Source organism: Triticum dicoccoides, chromosome 3B (assembly GCF_002162155.2).
Source record: "Triticum dicoccoides isolate Atlit2015 ecotype Zavitan chromosome 3B, WEW_v2.0, whole genome shotgun sequence".
NCBI lineage: Eukaryota > Viridiplantae > Streptophyta > Magnoliopsida > Poales > Poaceae > Triticum > Triticum dicoccoides.
Window position 1 is genome coordinate 80,180,693 of NC_041385.1, and position 14,716 is coordinate 80,195,408.

Genomic DNA, 14,716 nt, shown 5'->3' on the forward strand with positions numbered 1-14,716 from the left:
GGTTATAACCAAAGTGTACCGTACCGAACTTTTTGGTTATGAATGAACAACAGAAGATTGGCCCTCCCATTTTTTTAGGCGGACATTGGCCTTTGTTATTAGGAATAAAGACTGAGGGTATGTTAGGTATTAGTCTAATTTTACCATGCCCTGTGACACATGTGGTAAGCAATCCAAACTATTCAAAAACAAAATGTATTAATCTAATCTTGACGTACCAAATACACTACAATACAGAGTAGTTTGCTTTATTTTTCTATATATACTACCAATGTTAGCCACTCCATTGGCAAACAAAACCTTAACAAAAGAAAATCCAAGCTAGCTAAACAACCTTTGGCACAAATTAAAGATACCCTAAGTCCAGCTCCCAACAATATGAAAGCACGGAATATACAGGGGATTAAAATGCAAAACCAATTTCACGCAACATACGGCGAAAATCATACTCCCAACATCACACTGAGTGGCCGAGATCCAAAACAACACACCAACGACCTCTCATCACGCATTCAAACACTGCACAGAAACCCTTCTACTCTTTCCAAAAAAACATTCTATTCTATTCTATTCTATTCTATTCTATTCTATGAGTATCAACACTTCAACAGCATAAGCACCGCATATACAAAGGCCCCAACAGACCTGGAGAGCTTGTGTCAGCAACTCGGCATATCCGTATTCCTGTACCAGCCAAACAGCAGCAAAGGCAAAAATCTACATTGATCATCACAGCGATATAGCATAACCAGCGAGCATTTCAATACCGTAGACGAGACAAACTCTTCTTGCTTTCCCGTCTCAGGGCTCGGAAAAAGAGAGCTGACATGGCCAGGGTTACACCAGACTGTTGTCAACATTCTAAGGCAACATGTCCCTGTCACCACCTGTACAACACCCCTGCATCAAAATTGAGATTGTTACCTCAACCGAAGAGATAAACAAAAAACTGAAATAGACAAGGGATTAGAGATGAAGGTTGGGATTATATCATACTCTTATCCAGGACCATAGGTGCCCAAATGACACTAGAGCCGCAATCACAATGAAGCCAGCAGTTGTCCACCAGTCAGCATCACCATCACCATCACCGTTGGTGATTCCAAATGACGACACAGATGGGGTTGGTGGAGTGCCGGCGACATTTAGTGTCAGGATGTAGATTGCATAGATGACAAGCAGTGAGAAGGAAAGAGAGATGAATCGCCCTACATGCCGACTGCAATTTTTTTCAACCCTGGAGGTGCCAAACATTCCAATGGGCAAGCCCACACTGCCCGCCCCCCAAACGGCAGCAAATGCAGCCATTATCCATCGGTCATAGCTACTAGGCAACCAGGGTCGAATCAAAAATATAATGCCCAGCGCAGTACCTAGATCAAAAATATAACCAATCTGCCTCTTGTTCCAGATCTGGTCGTCGTCCTGAGAAGGTGTATAGAATATCAGTATGTCTACTCCATGAATACAATCCAGTTTGTCAAGATAAGTCCCTAGCCTTAGGGAAGACTAGATTCAATCATTTTCAAAACCCCGAAGAAGTCAAACTGTTAGTTGAAAGTAGTGGTTCTGTCACTTGTATTTAAGTTTCGAAAAGAGTCAAAGAGTGGATTTCTGCAAATCAGTGCAAGTGATTCAGTACTTCAGTGTCAGTTATTAAGGAAAGAATCCTCAATTCAAAGCAAATTATCTAGTAATTCCTTCAATAAAATATCTGAATTAAAGAACATGTAAATGCAGTCAGAAAAAACTAGGTACTCCCTCCGATACATATTAATTGTCGCTGATTTAGTACACTAAATCACCGACGATTAATATGGATCGGAGGACTACCTGTTTTACTAGCACAAGCAATAATAGGCCATTGTAATGTAGGGAATATCCATAATTAGTTTCTTCCTATTATTTTTGCTTCATCCTTTTGCAGATAACATGGTGTCAAGCTTATACAAGACATATTCAAGATCTCTTACCTGTGACCTGATCATTGCACTCCTGTTATCTTGCCCAGCTTCTTGTGTAGTCCTGTTACCTTGCCTGTCTTCTTGTGTAGTCACCTCTTTCTCTTGAATGTCCTGAGTAAACACCTTTTCAAAGCTCAGGCTTACAATGGAGACGTCATCAATGGCAATTCCAAGGTTCTGTGTCTGATCTGTCAGTATCTTTCTGATCTCCCACCTCACACGCTGAAATTAAAGGGGAAAGGAGCAAACAATGAGCACCCACAAGTAATATATCCTGCCAAATATATACAAGCATGCCTACACAATGCATAGGGTGAATCATACATCTCGCTCTGTCATAAGCTGATTGGTATTGTATGTAGCAACTGCAGCTTTCAGTACTTCATGAATGGTTGAATATAACCTCCTCTCGTGCAAGTTCTCGCTCAATCTTGTAAGAACAAGGAGGCCAACTTTCACCTGCCGGATAGGGTAAATTTACCAAAGGTATGAGAAAAAACTCACGTGTTCTAATAATGTAGACTATCAGCAAAAGAAACTAGGAAAGCAAAAGTAAATGACAAGAAAATCATATTTACCATCTCAAGATCGTTGATTTCAGAAGTACTCTGATCAAGGCTGGGAGCCATAAAACGAGTCTCAAACTGGTATACCTACATAAGTGTAATGTAAGTTAGCTATACATTTAGTCAACTATGCCGATGAATGTGAACTACTTTACAGCAAAAATATGCTTTGAAGAATAAAGAATAAAACTTCATAAATCCAATTGTTTACAAACACCCAGAAATGATTAAGTACATGAGCAAATAAGTTGGACAAAATTACATCATAGTTAATAGTTTGGATTAAAATGGCCTCATATAAGACAAGCTACAGATTGACCTGGCATACTTTTATATGAAAGGAGATAAGTGCATCAGAAGTCGTTTATCCATTGTGCAAACAAAAAGCTAAGTCCACAGAAGTTAGGCCATGAACTAGTTCATTTTTTATGCACATAGTTATCTAAGGGGACAGAAGGCGAAGGAGGTGGAGGATACCGGCTTCAAGTTGTGGTACTCGGGGACGGTTGCAAACAGAAATAGCGTAGGCATCTTGATCAACAAGAGCCTCAAATATGGAGTGGTAGACGTCAAGGGACATGGGGACCGGATTATCCTGGTCAAGCTGGTAGTTGGGGACTTAGTTCTCAATGTTATCAGCGTGTATGCCCCGCAAGTAGGCCACAATGAGAACACCAAGAGGGAGTTCTGGGAAGGCCTGGAAGACATGGTTAGTAGTGTACCGATTGGCGAGAAGCTCTTCATAGGAGGAGACCTCAATGGCCACGTGGGTACATCTAACACAGATTTCGAAGGGGCGCATGGGGGCTTTGGCTATGGCGTTAGGAATCAAGAAGGAGAAGGTGTCTTAAGCTTTGCTCTAGCCTACGACATGATTGTAGCTAACACCCTCTTTAGAAAGAGAGAAACACATCTGGTGACTTTTAGTAGTGGCCAACACTCTAGCCAAATCAATTTCATCCTCTCTAGAGAGAAGATAGGCGTGCATGCCTAGACTGTAAGGTGATACCTGGAGAGAGTGTTGTACCCAGCATAAGCTGGTGGCTGCTGGCTTCCCCTTTCGGATTCGTGTCCAGCGGAATAAGCGTGCCAAAGTCGCTAGAACAAAGTGGTGGAAGCTCAAGGGGGGGGTAGCTCAGGCGTTCAAGCAGAGGGCCATTAAGGAGGGCCCTTGGGAGGAAGGAGGGGATGCAGACAATGTCTGGATGAAGATGGCCACTTGCATTCGTAAGGTGGCCTCGGAGGAGTTTGGAGTGTCCAGGGGAAGGTGAAGCGAAGATAAGGATACCTGGTGGTGGAATGTTGATGTCCAGAAGGCGATTAAAGAGAAGAAAGATTGCTTCAGACGCCTATACCTGGATAGGAGTGCAGACAACATAGAGAAGTACAAGATGGCGAAGAAGGCCGCAAAGCGAGCTGTCAGTGAAGCAAGGGGTCGGGCATATGAGGACCTCTACCAACGATTAGGCACGAAGGAAGGTGAAAGGGACATCTATAAGATGGCCAAGATTCAAGAGAGGAAGATGTGGGATATTGGCCAAGCCAAATGCATCAAGGACGGAGCAGACCAACTCTTGGTGAAGGACGACGAGATTAAGCATAGATGGCGGGAGTACTTTGACAAGCTGTTTAATGGGGAGAATGAGAGTTCTACCATTGAACTGGACGACTCCTTTGATGAGACCAGCATGCGTTTTGTGCGGCGAATCCAGGAGTCCGAGGTCAAGAAGGCTTTAAAAAGGATGAAAGGAGGCAAGGCGATGGGCCCTGATTGTATCCCCATTGAGGTGTGGAAAGGCCTAAGGGAACATAGCGATAGTATGGCTAACCAAGCTTTTCAACCTCATTTTTCGGGCAAACAAGATGCCAGAAGAATGGAGACGGAGTATATTAGTAGCAATCGGCATGAAGCCATACAATGAAGCTATGGGAGAGAGCCATTGAGCACCGCTTAAGAAGAATGACAAGCGTGACTAAAAATCAGTTTGGCTTCATGCCGAGGTCGACCATGGAAGCCATTTTCTTGGTACGACAACTTATGGAGAGATACAGGGAGCAAAAGAAGGACTTGCATATGGTGTTCATTGACTTGGAGAAGGCCTATGATAAGATACTGCGAAATGTCATGTGGTGGGCCTTGGAGAAACACAAAGTCCCAGCAAAGTACATTACCCTCATCAAGGACATGTACAATAATGTTGTGACAAGTGTTCGAACAAGTGATGTCGACACTGATGACTTCCCGATTAAGATAGGACTGCATCAGGGGTCAGCTTTGAGCCATTATCTTTTTGCCTTGGTGATGGATGAGGTCACAAGGGATATACAGGGAGATATTCCATGGTGTATGCTCTTTGCGGATGATGTGGTGCTAGTTGACGATAGTCGGACGGGGGTAAATAGGAAGTTAGAGTTATGGAGACAAACCTTGGAATCGAAAGGGTTTAGGCTTAGTAGAACTAAAACCGAATACGTGATGTGCGGTTTCAGTACTACTAGGTGTGAGGAGGAGAAGGTTAGCCTTGATGGGCAGGTGGTACCTCAGAAAGACACCTTTCGATATTTGGGGTCAATGTTGCAGGAGGATGGGGGTATTGATGAAGATGTGAACCACCGGATCAAAGCCGGATGGATGAAGTGGCGCTAAGCTTCTGGCATTCTCTGTGACAAGAGAGTGCCACAAAAGCTAAAAGGCAAGTTCTACAGTACGGCGGTTCGACCCGCATTGTTGTATGGCGCTGAGTGTTGGCCGACTAAAAGGCGACATGTTCAACAGTTAGGTGTGGCGGAGATGTGTATGTTGAGATGGATGTGTGGCCACACGAGGAAGGATCGAGTCCGGAATGATGATATACGAGATAGAGTTGGGGTAGCACCAATTGAAGAGAAGCTTGTCCAACATCGTTTGAGATGGTTTGGGCATATTCAGTGCAGGCCTCTAGAAGCTCCAGTGCGTAACGGACGGCTAAAGCGTGCGGAGAATGGCAAGAGAGGTCGGGGTAGACCGAACTTGACATGGGAAGAGTCTATTAAGAGAGACCCGAAGGATTGGAGTATCACCAAAGAACTAGCTATGGACAGGGGTACGTGGAAGCTTGCTATCCAGGTGCCAGAGCCATGAGTTGGCCGCGAGATCTTATGGGTTTCACCTCTAGCCTACCCCAACTTGTTTGGGACTAAAGGCTTTGTTGTTGTTGTTGCGAATTACACAAAACAATATTTAAACACTTTTGTATTCAAAATGGAAGAATAGACGTCTAGTTTACAAATACTGATGTCACATATTTAGAAAATCATCTGAATGAGGTACAAACAAACAAGAGCTTCTTTTAAGTGCAATGAAGGCTAATATATCACAAACTTGCCGTCATAATGACTAATGGAAGATATTTGAAAACTGAAGGTAGGAGATAACAAACATAAATATTATTTATCTGTAATTAAAACTCTGATTGATTACCTGGATACTGTTCGGACAACTAGAATGCTCATGAAATAATATTTGGCTAGCAGTTCATGAATGATATATCAAAAATCATCAGAGAAGACAAATATAAGAGGCAATGAATGAAGAGCGTCAGTACTTCAAAGTACGGATAAAATTCATATACGTGAAAAGAGAATCTAAGTTTCTAATCTAGCTAATTGAGCACTACAACATTCTAAACTGAAACATTGGCAGACTATCACACACCTTGGCCTTGGGTGTGGAAGTCCTCATGGTCATTGCCGTAATCTCAGCTGTTGCTGCATTGGGCGTATCCGACGGAGTGGGCATTAATTTTGACTGTTGGGGCATAAGCAGTTGTTGCTTCAGTGCTGCCAATGCATCGTCCCTGGGTAGCTCTGCAGTCCAAGGAAATAATCCAGACCCAGGACAGCTATGATTATGTTCTCCCTTCCCCTGCTCCTGCTCATTCTCCTCACCCTCATCCTCCTTCTCTTTCCCCTTCCTCTTCCTCTTCTCCTCCTCCTCCTCCTTCTCCACCCAGTTGCTCACTCCTGCATGACCTTGCGGAACAGCGTAATGCGTCTGCCTCAAGAGTGTCTCCCGCTCCTCAAGTTGTTTTCCTCTCTGCGTCGCAACATTCTCCCGTTGCTCCACCTCCTCCGCCTCTTCTGCAAGCTTATGCTGGCTCGGCTTCCTATCCGTCGGATCAAGGTCCACCTCGTGCAGGCTCTGTTTTCCCGACTCAGAGACGGCGTCAGAACTGATGGTCATGGGGGTGCTTCCGCCGCAGTGAACCCGTGGAGAGGTAGGTCGGGAGGCTGATGCGGGGGGCGTCGAGGCGGCGGAGGGGATTCCGCAGCAGCGCAGAGATGAGGGTGGAGTAGCGGCGGTGGCGTCGCCAGTGCCGGTACCACCCGGAGCAGATGAGAGCTGCTTCTCCGGGTCAGAGCGCGCGGTCGTCTTGACGGGGTCTTCCATCGCCTTCTCCACCTCCCCTTCCTCCTCGTGCGCGCCCGCCGCAGGCTTGCCGTCGCCGGTCGCCACCAGCTCTACAAGGGAGACGCCAACCCCTGGAGAGGAAGCTGGTGTTGGGGATGGCGAGGCCGTGGGGGGGCTTCCGCGGCCGCCGCAGTGCACCCGTGGAGAGGCGGGGAAGGAGAACGATGCTGGGGATCTCGAGGCGACGGGGGGGCTTCCGCCGCAGCGCGGAGATGAGGGAGGGGTAGCAGCGGCCTCATCGTCGGTGCCGGTGCCACCCGGAGCGGACGGGCCCTTGGAGGCGGGGTGCGGAGACGAGGGTGGGGGAGTCGCGCCCTTGGAAGCGGAGGGCGTGCCGCCGGGGCTCGGCGGTGGCGAGGAGGTCGGCGTCGGCGCGCCGTCTCGCCGCGGAGGCATTTCGTCGAACAGGCGGCGTGCGGCGGGGACGCGCTCCGCCACGCCGCGAGACGCCCTCCCCACAGCCCCAGCGGCTCTCTTGCTTCCTTTTTCTGTTTTTGATTTGATTTGAGAGCCCCCGTGGACTGGTCATCACGCCATCACGATCACGTTGATTTGGCTGGGTCACGATGCCCTGTGCAGGGAATGCGCGTGGCCATCTGTGTGGCATGTTTTCTCGCGTATAGGAAGCTGCCACGTGGTAATACAGATTGTTGGAGCTGTTGTGTACTAGCAATGGAATGGTTTTCTCGCGTATAAGAATCTACCGGCTAAACACCGTCCGTGCGTTGCACAGAGCAAATCTTATCGCACTGGAAGAAACACCGGCCTTCTACTAATGAAATAGACATTTTTTTCACTAACATGGGGATAATCATTGTTCATTTGGAGACCATTTTTTTTATTTTTTTTCGAAAAACCTTCAATCTATTCATCTTCAATTATGGTAGTACAACGATCACTAAAAATAATAAAAATTACATCCAGATCCATAGACCACCTAGCGACGACTACATGCACTGAAGCGGGCCGAAGGCATGCCGCTGTCATCGCCCCTCCCTCGCCGAAGCCGGGCAAACCATATATGAGGCCATAGTTCAAACAAGGTGACCTTTTGGTTTTCTGTAACATGTCTCACATCTCTCTTTGATTGCAAATTTTTCAATTTTTTGTTGATAGCTTAGCAAGTTGACCGCTTGATGTCTCTCACATCTCTCTAGTGAACAGACTTTCAGTTTTCTTCTTCACCAGGCATATTTTCCATAATCTTTATTTCGTCAAGTTTGTCAAATGAAGCCTTGGTTCGTTCGGCGTATGGCCAATTAGTTACTGAGATTAAGGATCTTTTTGGTAGTGGGGAGTTTTTTCTTCAGAAAATTAGTCATACTCAAAATAGAGTTGCCGACCGGTTGGCCAATTCTAGCCGGTCTGAGCGAGCTACTGTTGTGTGGCTCGGCTCGGTTTCACCTTGTATTGAGGACTTGTGACCTCTTCAATGTAACTATATGAACTTGCAATAAAACTCATTTTACCCATGCAAAAAAAAAATGCACGTGTGTTGCAATGGGGACAAATACATTCTAGGAGCATTGCCAACTTTTTTCTACTGATAAATCACTGTTCTTCTTATATAGTTTCCATGCTATTCAAAGCTACAAGAGTAAGGTGTATTATTTTACATGACTATCATAGCCCTAGAGTATTTCTTGTAAATAGTTGCTTCAGTGAGCATTCATGCATCATATGTAAATTTGTGAAACTGGAATTGAGGAATTTTTAAAGACTCAAAAATTTAAATAAAAGGAGGGCGAAGAACCCTGGAAACCTCATTCTTTGTTCCCAAGATGGCCTTATGAAATGTCTGAGAATTTTAGCAAGAGCTATATATCAAACCAAAATTTAGTATATTTTTAAGGAATTATTTTTGGGACTTTGAATTTAAACCAATAACTATTTGAATTTGAGTTATATTCATATAATTAGAATTTAATTTCAAATAACTCTGAAATAATTTATGCGTGTTTGGATAATTCCATTGTGCAACATAAAAATATTCAGGGGAATGTTGTCATTGGTTTTGAATTTGTTTCATTTGAAATTAGTGGCAAAAGAAATAAATAAAGATAAACCAAAACTGGAAATAAAAAGGAAAGAGAAACTTACCTGGCCTTACCTGGCGCGGCCCAGTTGGCGCTTGCTTAGTCGCCGTCGCTTCCGCGATCTCTTTCCTGCGGCAATTGGCACCGCCGCCACCGGAGGGGAGAGGGAGGAGGAGCATGGCTTCCCATCGATGTCTTTAGCAGGCGCGGCGACGGTGGCGGTGGGCGGCTGGGGTAGGAGATGGTGTTTTTTTTTAGAACCGAGACGGTGGTTATAGAGTTTTTTTTTTTGAAAAATACGGTGGTTATCTTTTTTTTTAGGATCAAATACGGTGGTGGGGGTAGTTGTAATCGGCCAGTGCGAGAGGGCCAGGGCCCAATATCAATCCAGGCCAGTGCGAGAGGGCAAGGGCCCAGGCCCAAAGACAATCGACGACCCAGCCCGACGGACGAAAGCATCCCTGTCATGTCGCCGTCGTCGCCGCAGCACCCGCCGCCGCCGCCGGCGAACGGCGGCCGTCTCCTCGTGCTCTACGCGTCGCAGACCGGCCACGCCGAGGAAGCCGCCGGGCGCGTGGGCCGCGAGGCCGAGCGCGGCGGCTGCCCGGCCGTGCACGTCCTGTCCATGGACAGCTTCGACCCTGTAAGCTAGCAAGCTCCGAGCCCTACAAAACGCTTGCCTTCCACCCGCGGCCGGTCTCTCATTCGAACTCCCTTCCGCTTAATAATCGTTGTGCAGAGGCGCTTGCCGTGAGAAAGGTTTGTGGTCTTCGTCGTGTCCACCGGCGGGCAGGGCGACCCCCCGGACTCCATGAAGGTGGTAGAGCGACATCGTTGAGATGCAGTTCCTCTGCTCGTAAGGTTCTCTTGGTTCTGTTCTGCTAATTGAGATTTTGTTTTTTGGGTGGCTTTGCTGGTGACAGGGGTTCTGGAGGTACCTTCTGAAGAAGAACCTTGATGCCCGGTGGCTGCAAGGGTTCCGTTACGCCGTGTTTGGGCTCGGCGATTCACGCTACCAGGATTACAATGTTGGTCTTCTGACTATGATTTCTTAGCTTGCTGCTGCGCTGTGTGGTGTGTTTTGGTGATACAATACAATGATGCTCATTGATTTGTTGTGCATGCACTGCAGGTTGCTGCAAAGAAGCTCTGTAAAAGGCTTTCACAGCTTGGTGCAACAAAACCGATCATAGGGATAGGCTTGGGAGATGACCAACACTCTTCAGGGTACGCTGTTAGCATCTGTCGCTTGTATTTGCTATCGTTGCTGTTCATTTGCGGTTTTTTGAGAAGGCAAATTCCATATCTGTTGTGGTTCCAAGCATTATTTTTCTTCTTGGTGGAAAGCAATTCCTCATACCAAGTGATTCCTTTTCTTTCTTTTTTTGCTATATACCAGATATGAAAAAGCTCTAGCTCCTTGGCTGTTGTCTTTGTGGAATTCACTGAATCGAACAAATCCGTCACTTTTACCAAGAATACCCGACATAATAAATCCCAATCTGAATAATTTGGGGGATGCAAAAGGTCGAAGTCATATATTACTCTTCCGATGATACTCCACAAGACTCCGTTGTTTCAGGTCTGAGGTCTCAGTGATGCTAATTTTAGCAGCAAACATGTAAGCTGTTGTGTAATATCTCTTCTAAAGATCATATCTGTCATCTATTCACCAGACTCCAAGAAATTAATCAGGAGAGCACGCTCAATGAACCCTGCTCTAAAGTTCCATAATGATGGAGAGCCACAATACATGTTAAAGATGGTACGTTCTGTATATCCTGTCCAAGTATTTAATACTTTAAATCATCTTTTCATTTTATTCTTATCACTCGTTGATAGTTTGGTTACATCTGGTTCGGATAATCCAGCAGTTCTAAATATGAGTATACATTTATCTCTAGGGAATCTTTGCTAATTACGTATAAAATATTACTCTATGTTGCGTGTTAGGTTACTGAATGTAGTATTTGCTCCTGAGAAATTTCCATCTTGAGTACTCAAGAAATTCATGAGTCAACACCATTGAAACCTGCATATCTGCAAAAAGGTTTATGTCCCCAGAAAGCCCTGCATATCTGCAATCACCAACAGTAACACCATTTAAATGGTTTGGACTCATTTGTATAAGTCAACTTTGTCACCTGTAATTTGTTTGGCTATTTTGAGCTGACCTTACACTAATTTTTTTTATGGATATGCCTGAGTAGATTTAGTGTTGACCGGTGACTTGTTCTGGGAATTTTGCCACTGACTATTCATGAGCAAGCTCATCTTGAAGTTATGTGCCATGCATGTGATGCTGCTTTGCTGAGTTGGTTCAGTTAGCTTAGCCAGATATTTATCATTCTCACAGAAAGTCGAGCCTTAAATTATTAACTAACTATATAGCTGGTCTTGTGGGCTGTATTGTAATGGTTCTTTCTAGGGACTGCTCCTGTTTTGTGACTAGATCGATAATGTAGCCATTATGTCGCAGTTTAGTAGATTCATCTTTAAATGCTTAGTTCATGTAGCCGCTGACGCTGCTAACATTTTTAGGTAACAAATCAGCGCTTGACTAAGAAGGAGCCTGAGAGAGATGTGCGCCATTTTGAATTGGAAGACCAATCTTCTGTATGTTCTTTCTTCAATATGATGATGTTAGCTTGCAGTCCATTATCAAGTTGGTGACGCTTTGGAAATAGATTGAAAGATTCTAATTTTTTTCATGTTAGGCAATCCATTATCAAGTTGGTGATGCTTTGGAAATTCTACCAAGTCAGAATCCATCAGCTGTTAACGCTTTCATCAAACGCTGTAACTTGGATCCAGATTGCTACATAACGGTACGTGGCTTGTTCGAAGAAAACAGTATGTGGCTTCGTTTCTTATATCTCGTTGATGAGTTTCTTGTACCTTTGTGTTTTTTTGCGCCACCGAGGTAACTTCCCTTGGTATCTCGACACTTTTCCTTGCTACATTGGTTGTCTGCACATTGTTGCAAAATTAAATACAACTGCACCTTGCCAAGGCCGCTTTAGTAGTGAGCTATTCATCATGGTTTGAACAAAACATCTTTTTTTTTCCTTTCTCGAACCTATGGTTCATTGTTGTTGTTGTTGTTATTGAACCTATGGTTCTTGAGTTTACCAATAAAAACGTGGGAAACTAGAGTTAGCTATGCCTTCTTATATCTTCTCAATCAGTCATCCAGTTGCACTTATATACCTAACTAAAGCAGAAACTGTTTTCTGTCTGCCCAGATTCGAGCAAAGGGCGGGGATAAATATTCCAAAGATTCACCTGTGAATGGCTTGATGGATCGCATCAAGTTAAGGACCTTTGTTGCTTTGACAATGGATGTTGCATCAGCTTCCCCTGGGCGGTATTTCTATGAGGCAAGAGCGGTTACCATGAATTCTTCATCTCATTTACCTCTTTTCTAGTTGTTTGATGCCACTGATATCCCGATATCCTGATGTATATGTCTAATATGTTATCTCAATGCTCACAAAACTCCGATATTCGTTTGTAGATCATGAGCTATTTTGCAACAGCTCAACATGAAAAGGAAAGGCTTCATTGTTTTGCAACAACTGAAGATGAAAAGGAGAGGCTTCAGAAGAAAAGGCTTCAGAAGGAAAGGCTTGAGGAGTTTGCTTCTCCTGAAGGAAGAGATGACCTGTACCAGTACAATCACAAGGAGGGTCGAACTGTTCTAGAAGTAAGTGCTGTATTTACTGAAGATCTCCTTTGCAATGTCCTTGCGGTACTTAGGATGTGAAAGTTATATGCCAATAGGGTATTGTCTTTGAAATTTACTTTTCATGGCTGAACAGTGAGTATGCTTTGTAAGGTATTGGAGGAATTTCCTTGGGTGCACATGCCTTTTGAATGGTTGGTGCAATTGACACCACCATTGAAGAAAAGAGCATTTTCAATATCGTCATCGCCATTAGCACATCCAAACCAGATACACTTGACTGTTAGTGTTGTGTCATGGCTTGCTACTCCTTTCAGGAGAAAGCATGGTCTCTGCTCCACATGGCTGGCAGGACTCGATCCAAATGAAGGTATGCATTGCTTCTTACAGTTACTCTGCTGCTGCTGCTGTAACAAATGTATACTCTTGCTTTTAACTTGATCACCTCGCGAAAGAAAAACCATAAACCCTCGTCGCGCTTACATGCAGGAACTCTTGTACCATGTTGGATACACCGAGGATCCCTGCCTCCTCCAGATCCGGCGACTCCTCTCGTTCTTATTGGGCCAGGAACAGGATTTGCGCCATTCCGAGCATTCGTGGAGGAGAGGGCTGTGCAGAGGGTGAAAGAACCCACAGCTCCGATCCTATTCTTCTTCAGCTGTAGAAACGAAGACGATGATTTTCTATACAGGGACTTTTGGCTACATCATGCCCAGGACAACAGAGTGCTGTCCGTGGAAGAGGGCGGCGGTTTCTTTGTCGCCTTCTCTAGGGATCAGCCTGAAAAGGTGTATGTGCAGCAGAAGATCAGGGAGCAGAGTGCAAGGGTGCTGAACATGTTATGCTCTGGTGCCGCAGTATACGTCGCGGGGTCGTCTACCAAAATGCCTGCTGATGTTAGAGCTGCGCTGGAAGAAGTTGTCCGCGAAAAGGGCGGCGACGCTGGATGGCTCAGGAAACTGGAAAGGGCTGGTAAATATAACACCGAAACTTGGTCATGACTGCGGTTGCCAGAGAGAGCAAGGAAGTATATATATAGGAGCAATAGGCTGAAAATGTAACTTTATTGCGACCAATGTAACTGATACATAGATACATGTCTATATTGGAGGCATTGTGTTGTGTGCCTTCAGTTTTGAGCCAAACCAAATATAGAAGATCACACAACACTGTCACTGCGGCTTGTACATATGCATGTTACAGAGAGATGACCAACCAATGGGGTATAGTCAATGGTTAGCAAGAGCTGTCCATGAACTCCACAAGCAACTCCTTGACCGTGCCTCTGTCCGGCATCTTCCCAGCCGCGCCGTAGATCGGAGCCATCCCCCCGCTGATAGGCCCTGGATTCGCTTTCACCTGCAACCAACACCAATATAGTCAATGCTTGTGCTTTCTCTAGTAACCAGCAAAAGGTCATATTGATCACTCACTGTGTTCACAGAATCCTCGAGGTCCTTGAGGAATTCCTCATAGATAGCCGTGTGTTGAAGCGTCACGCAGATGTGCAGACTGGAGAACCAAATAGCACGGTCAGGATTGGCACTGGTATGTGGAAAACACAGCTGGTTTGTTGGATGGAATCGGGTTAATTTGGATTTACCTGTTGGGTCTCTGAAGAGCATTGAGGTGCCATCCTTTTGATGACATTATGTCATTCACCTCAAATATGTCGACTGCGTCCGACCCAAAGGCCACGACGGTCATGTCTGGCTTCCCAATCACAAATAAACCTGAGATATCATCAATTCTGCACAAACAATTACACTGTTAGTCTAGCTACAAGATTAGAGAATTACTACAAGGAATCAGACATTGTCATTCCACATTTACGAGGATATCTGGTATACAAACATTAATTTGACATTTGACTATTAGTTCAGAACAGGTGCGAATGATACAGCATACATATTGTATGTATGGTCAGTCAGAATATATTAATCTCCAAATGACCATTAGATCACAACTTTTATTGCGAAAATGCTAGTTTTTTTTTTGTTTTTTTTTTGTTT

At 44.9% G+C, this 14,716-nt stretch overlaps 2 protein-coding genes and 1 pseudogene across 2 annotated transcripts in view; 1 reads left to right on the forward strand and 2 right to left on the reverse strand.

The window, feature by feature from the left end:
* Positions 1-379: 379 nt before the first annotated feature.
* LOC119274860 (nucleolar protein dao-5-like) lies at positions 380-8,678 on the reverse strand. Its single transcript, XM_037555604.1, has 6 exons — positions 6,225-8,678; positions 2,543-2,617; positions 2,289-2,423; positions 1,974-2,186; positions 997-1,425; positions 380-900 (listed from the first exon to the last, which is right to left on the reverse strand). The coding sequence occupies exons 1-6, from the start codon at positions 7,374-7,376 to the stop codon at positions 862-864; spliced, it is 2,043 nt and encodes a 680-aa protein (XP_037411501.1). The 5' UTR covers positions 7,377-8,678; the 3' UTR covers positions 380-861.
* A 204-nt stretch (positions 8,679-8,882) lies between these two features.
* On the forward strand, positions 8,883-13,774 carry LOC119274861 (annotated as a pseudogene).
* LOC119274862 (sphingosine-1-phosphate lyase-like) overlaps positions 13,741-14,716 on the reverse strand; it is a 4,731-nt gene continuing 3,755 nt past the window's right edge. The window contains exons 13-15 of the mRNA XM_037555605.1: positions 14,308-14,454; positions 14,138-14,216; positions 13,741-14,063 (exon numbers count right to left, since the gene is read on the reverse strand). Coding sequence (XP_037411502.1) covers positions 13,941-14,063; positions 14,138-14,216; positions 14,308-14,454 — 349 coding nt within the window. The 3' untranslated portion in view covers positions 13,741-13,940. The remainder of the gene's footprint in view (positions 14,064-14,137; positions 14,217-14,307; positions 14,455-14,716) is intronic.

Bases quoted from the DNA above. Each gene is read 5' to 3' on its own strand.
- LOC119274860 (XM_037555604.1), bottom strand. From the start codon at position 7,376: ATGCCTCCGCGGCGAGACGGCGCGCCGACGCCGACCTCCTCGCCACCG. The intron at 2,424-2,542 runs GTAAATATGATT...CCTATCCGGCAG, and splicing joins AAATCAACGATCTTGAGATG to GTGAAAGTTGGCCTCCTTGT. The intron at 1,426-1,973 runs GTAAGAGATCTT...ACACCTTCTCAG, and splicing joins GTGCAATGATCAGGTCACAG to GACGACGACCAGATCTGGAA.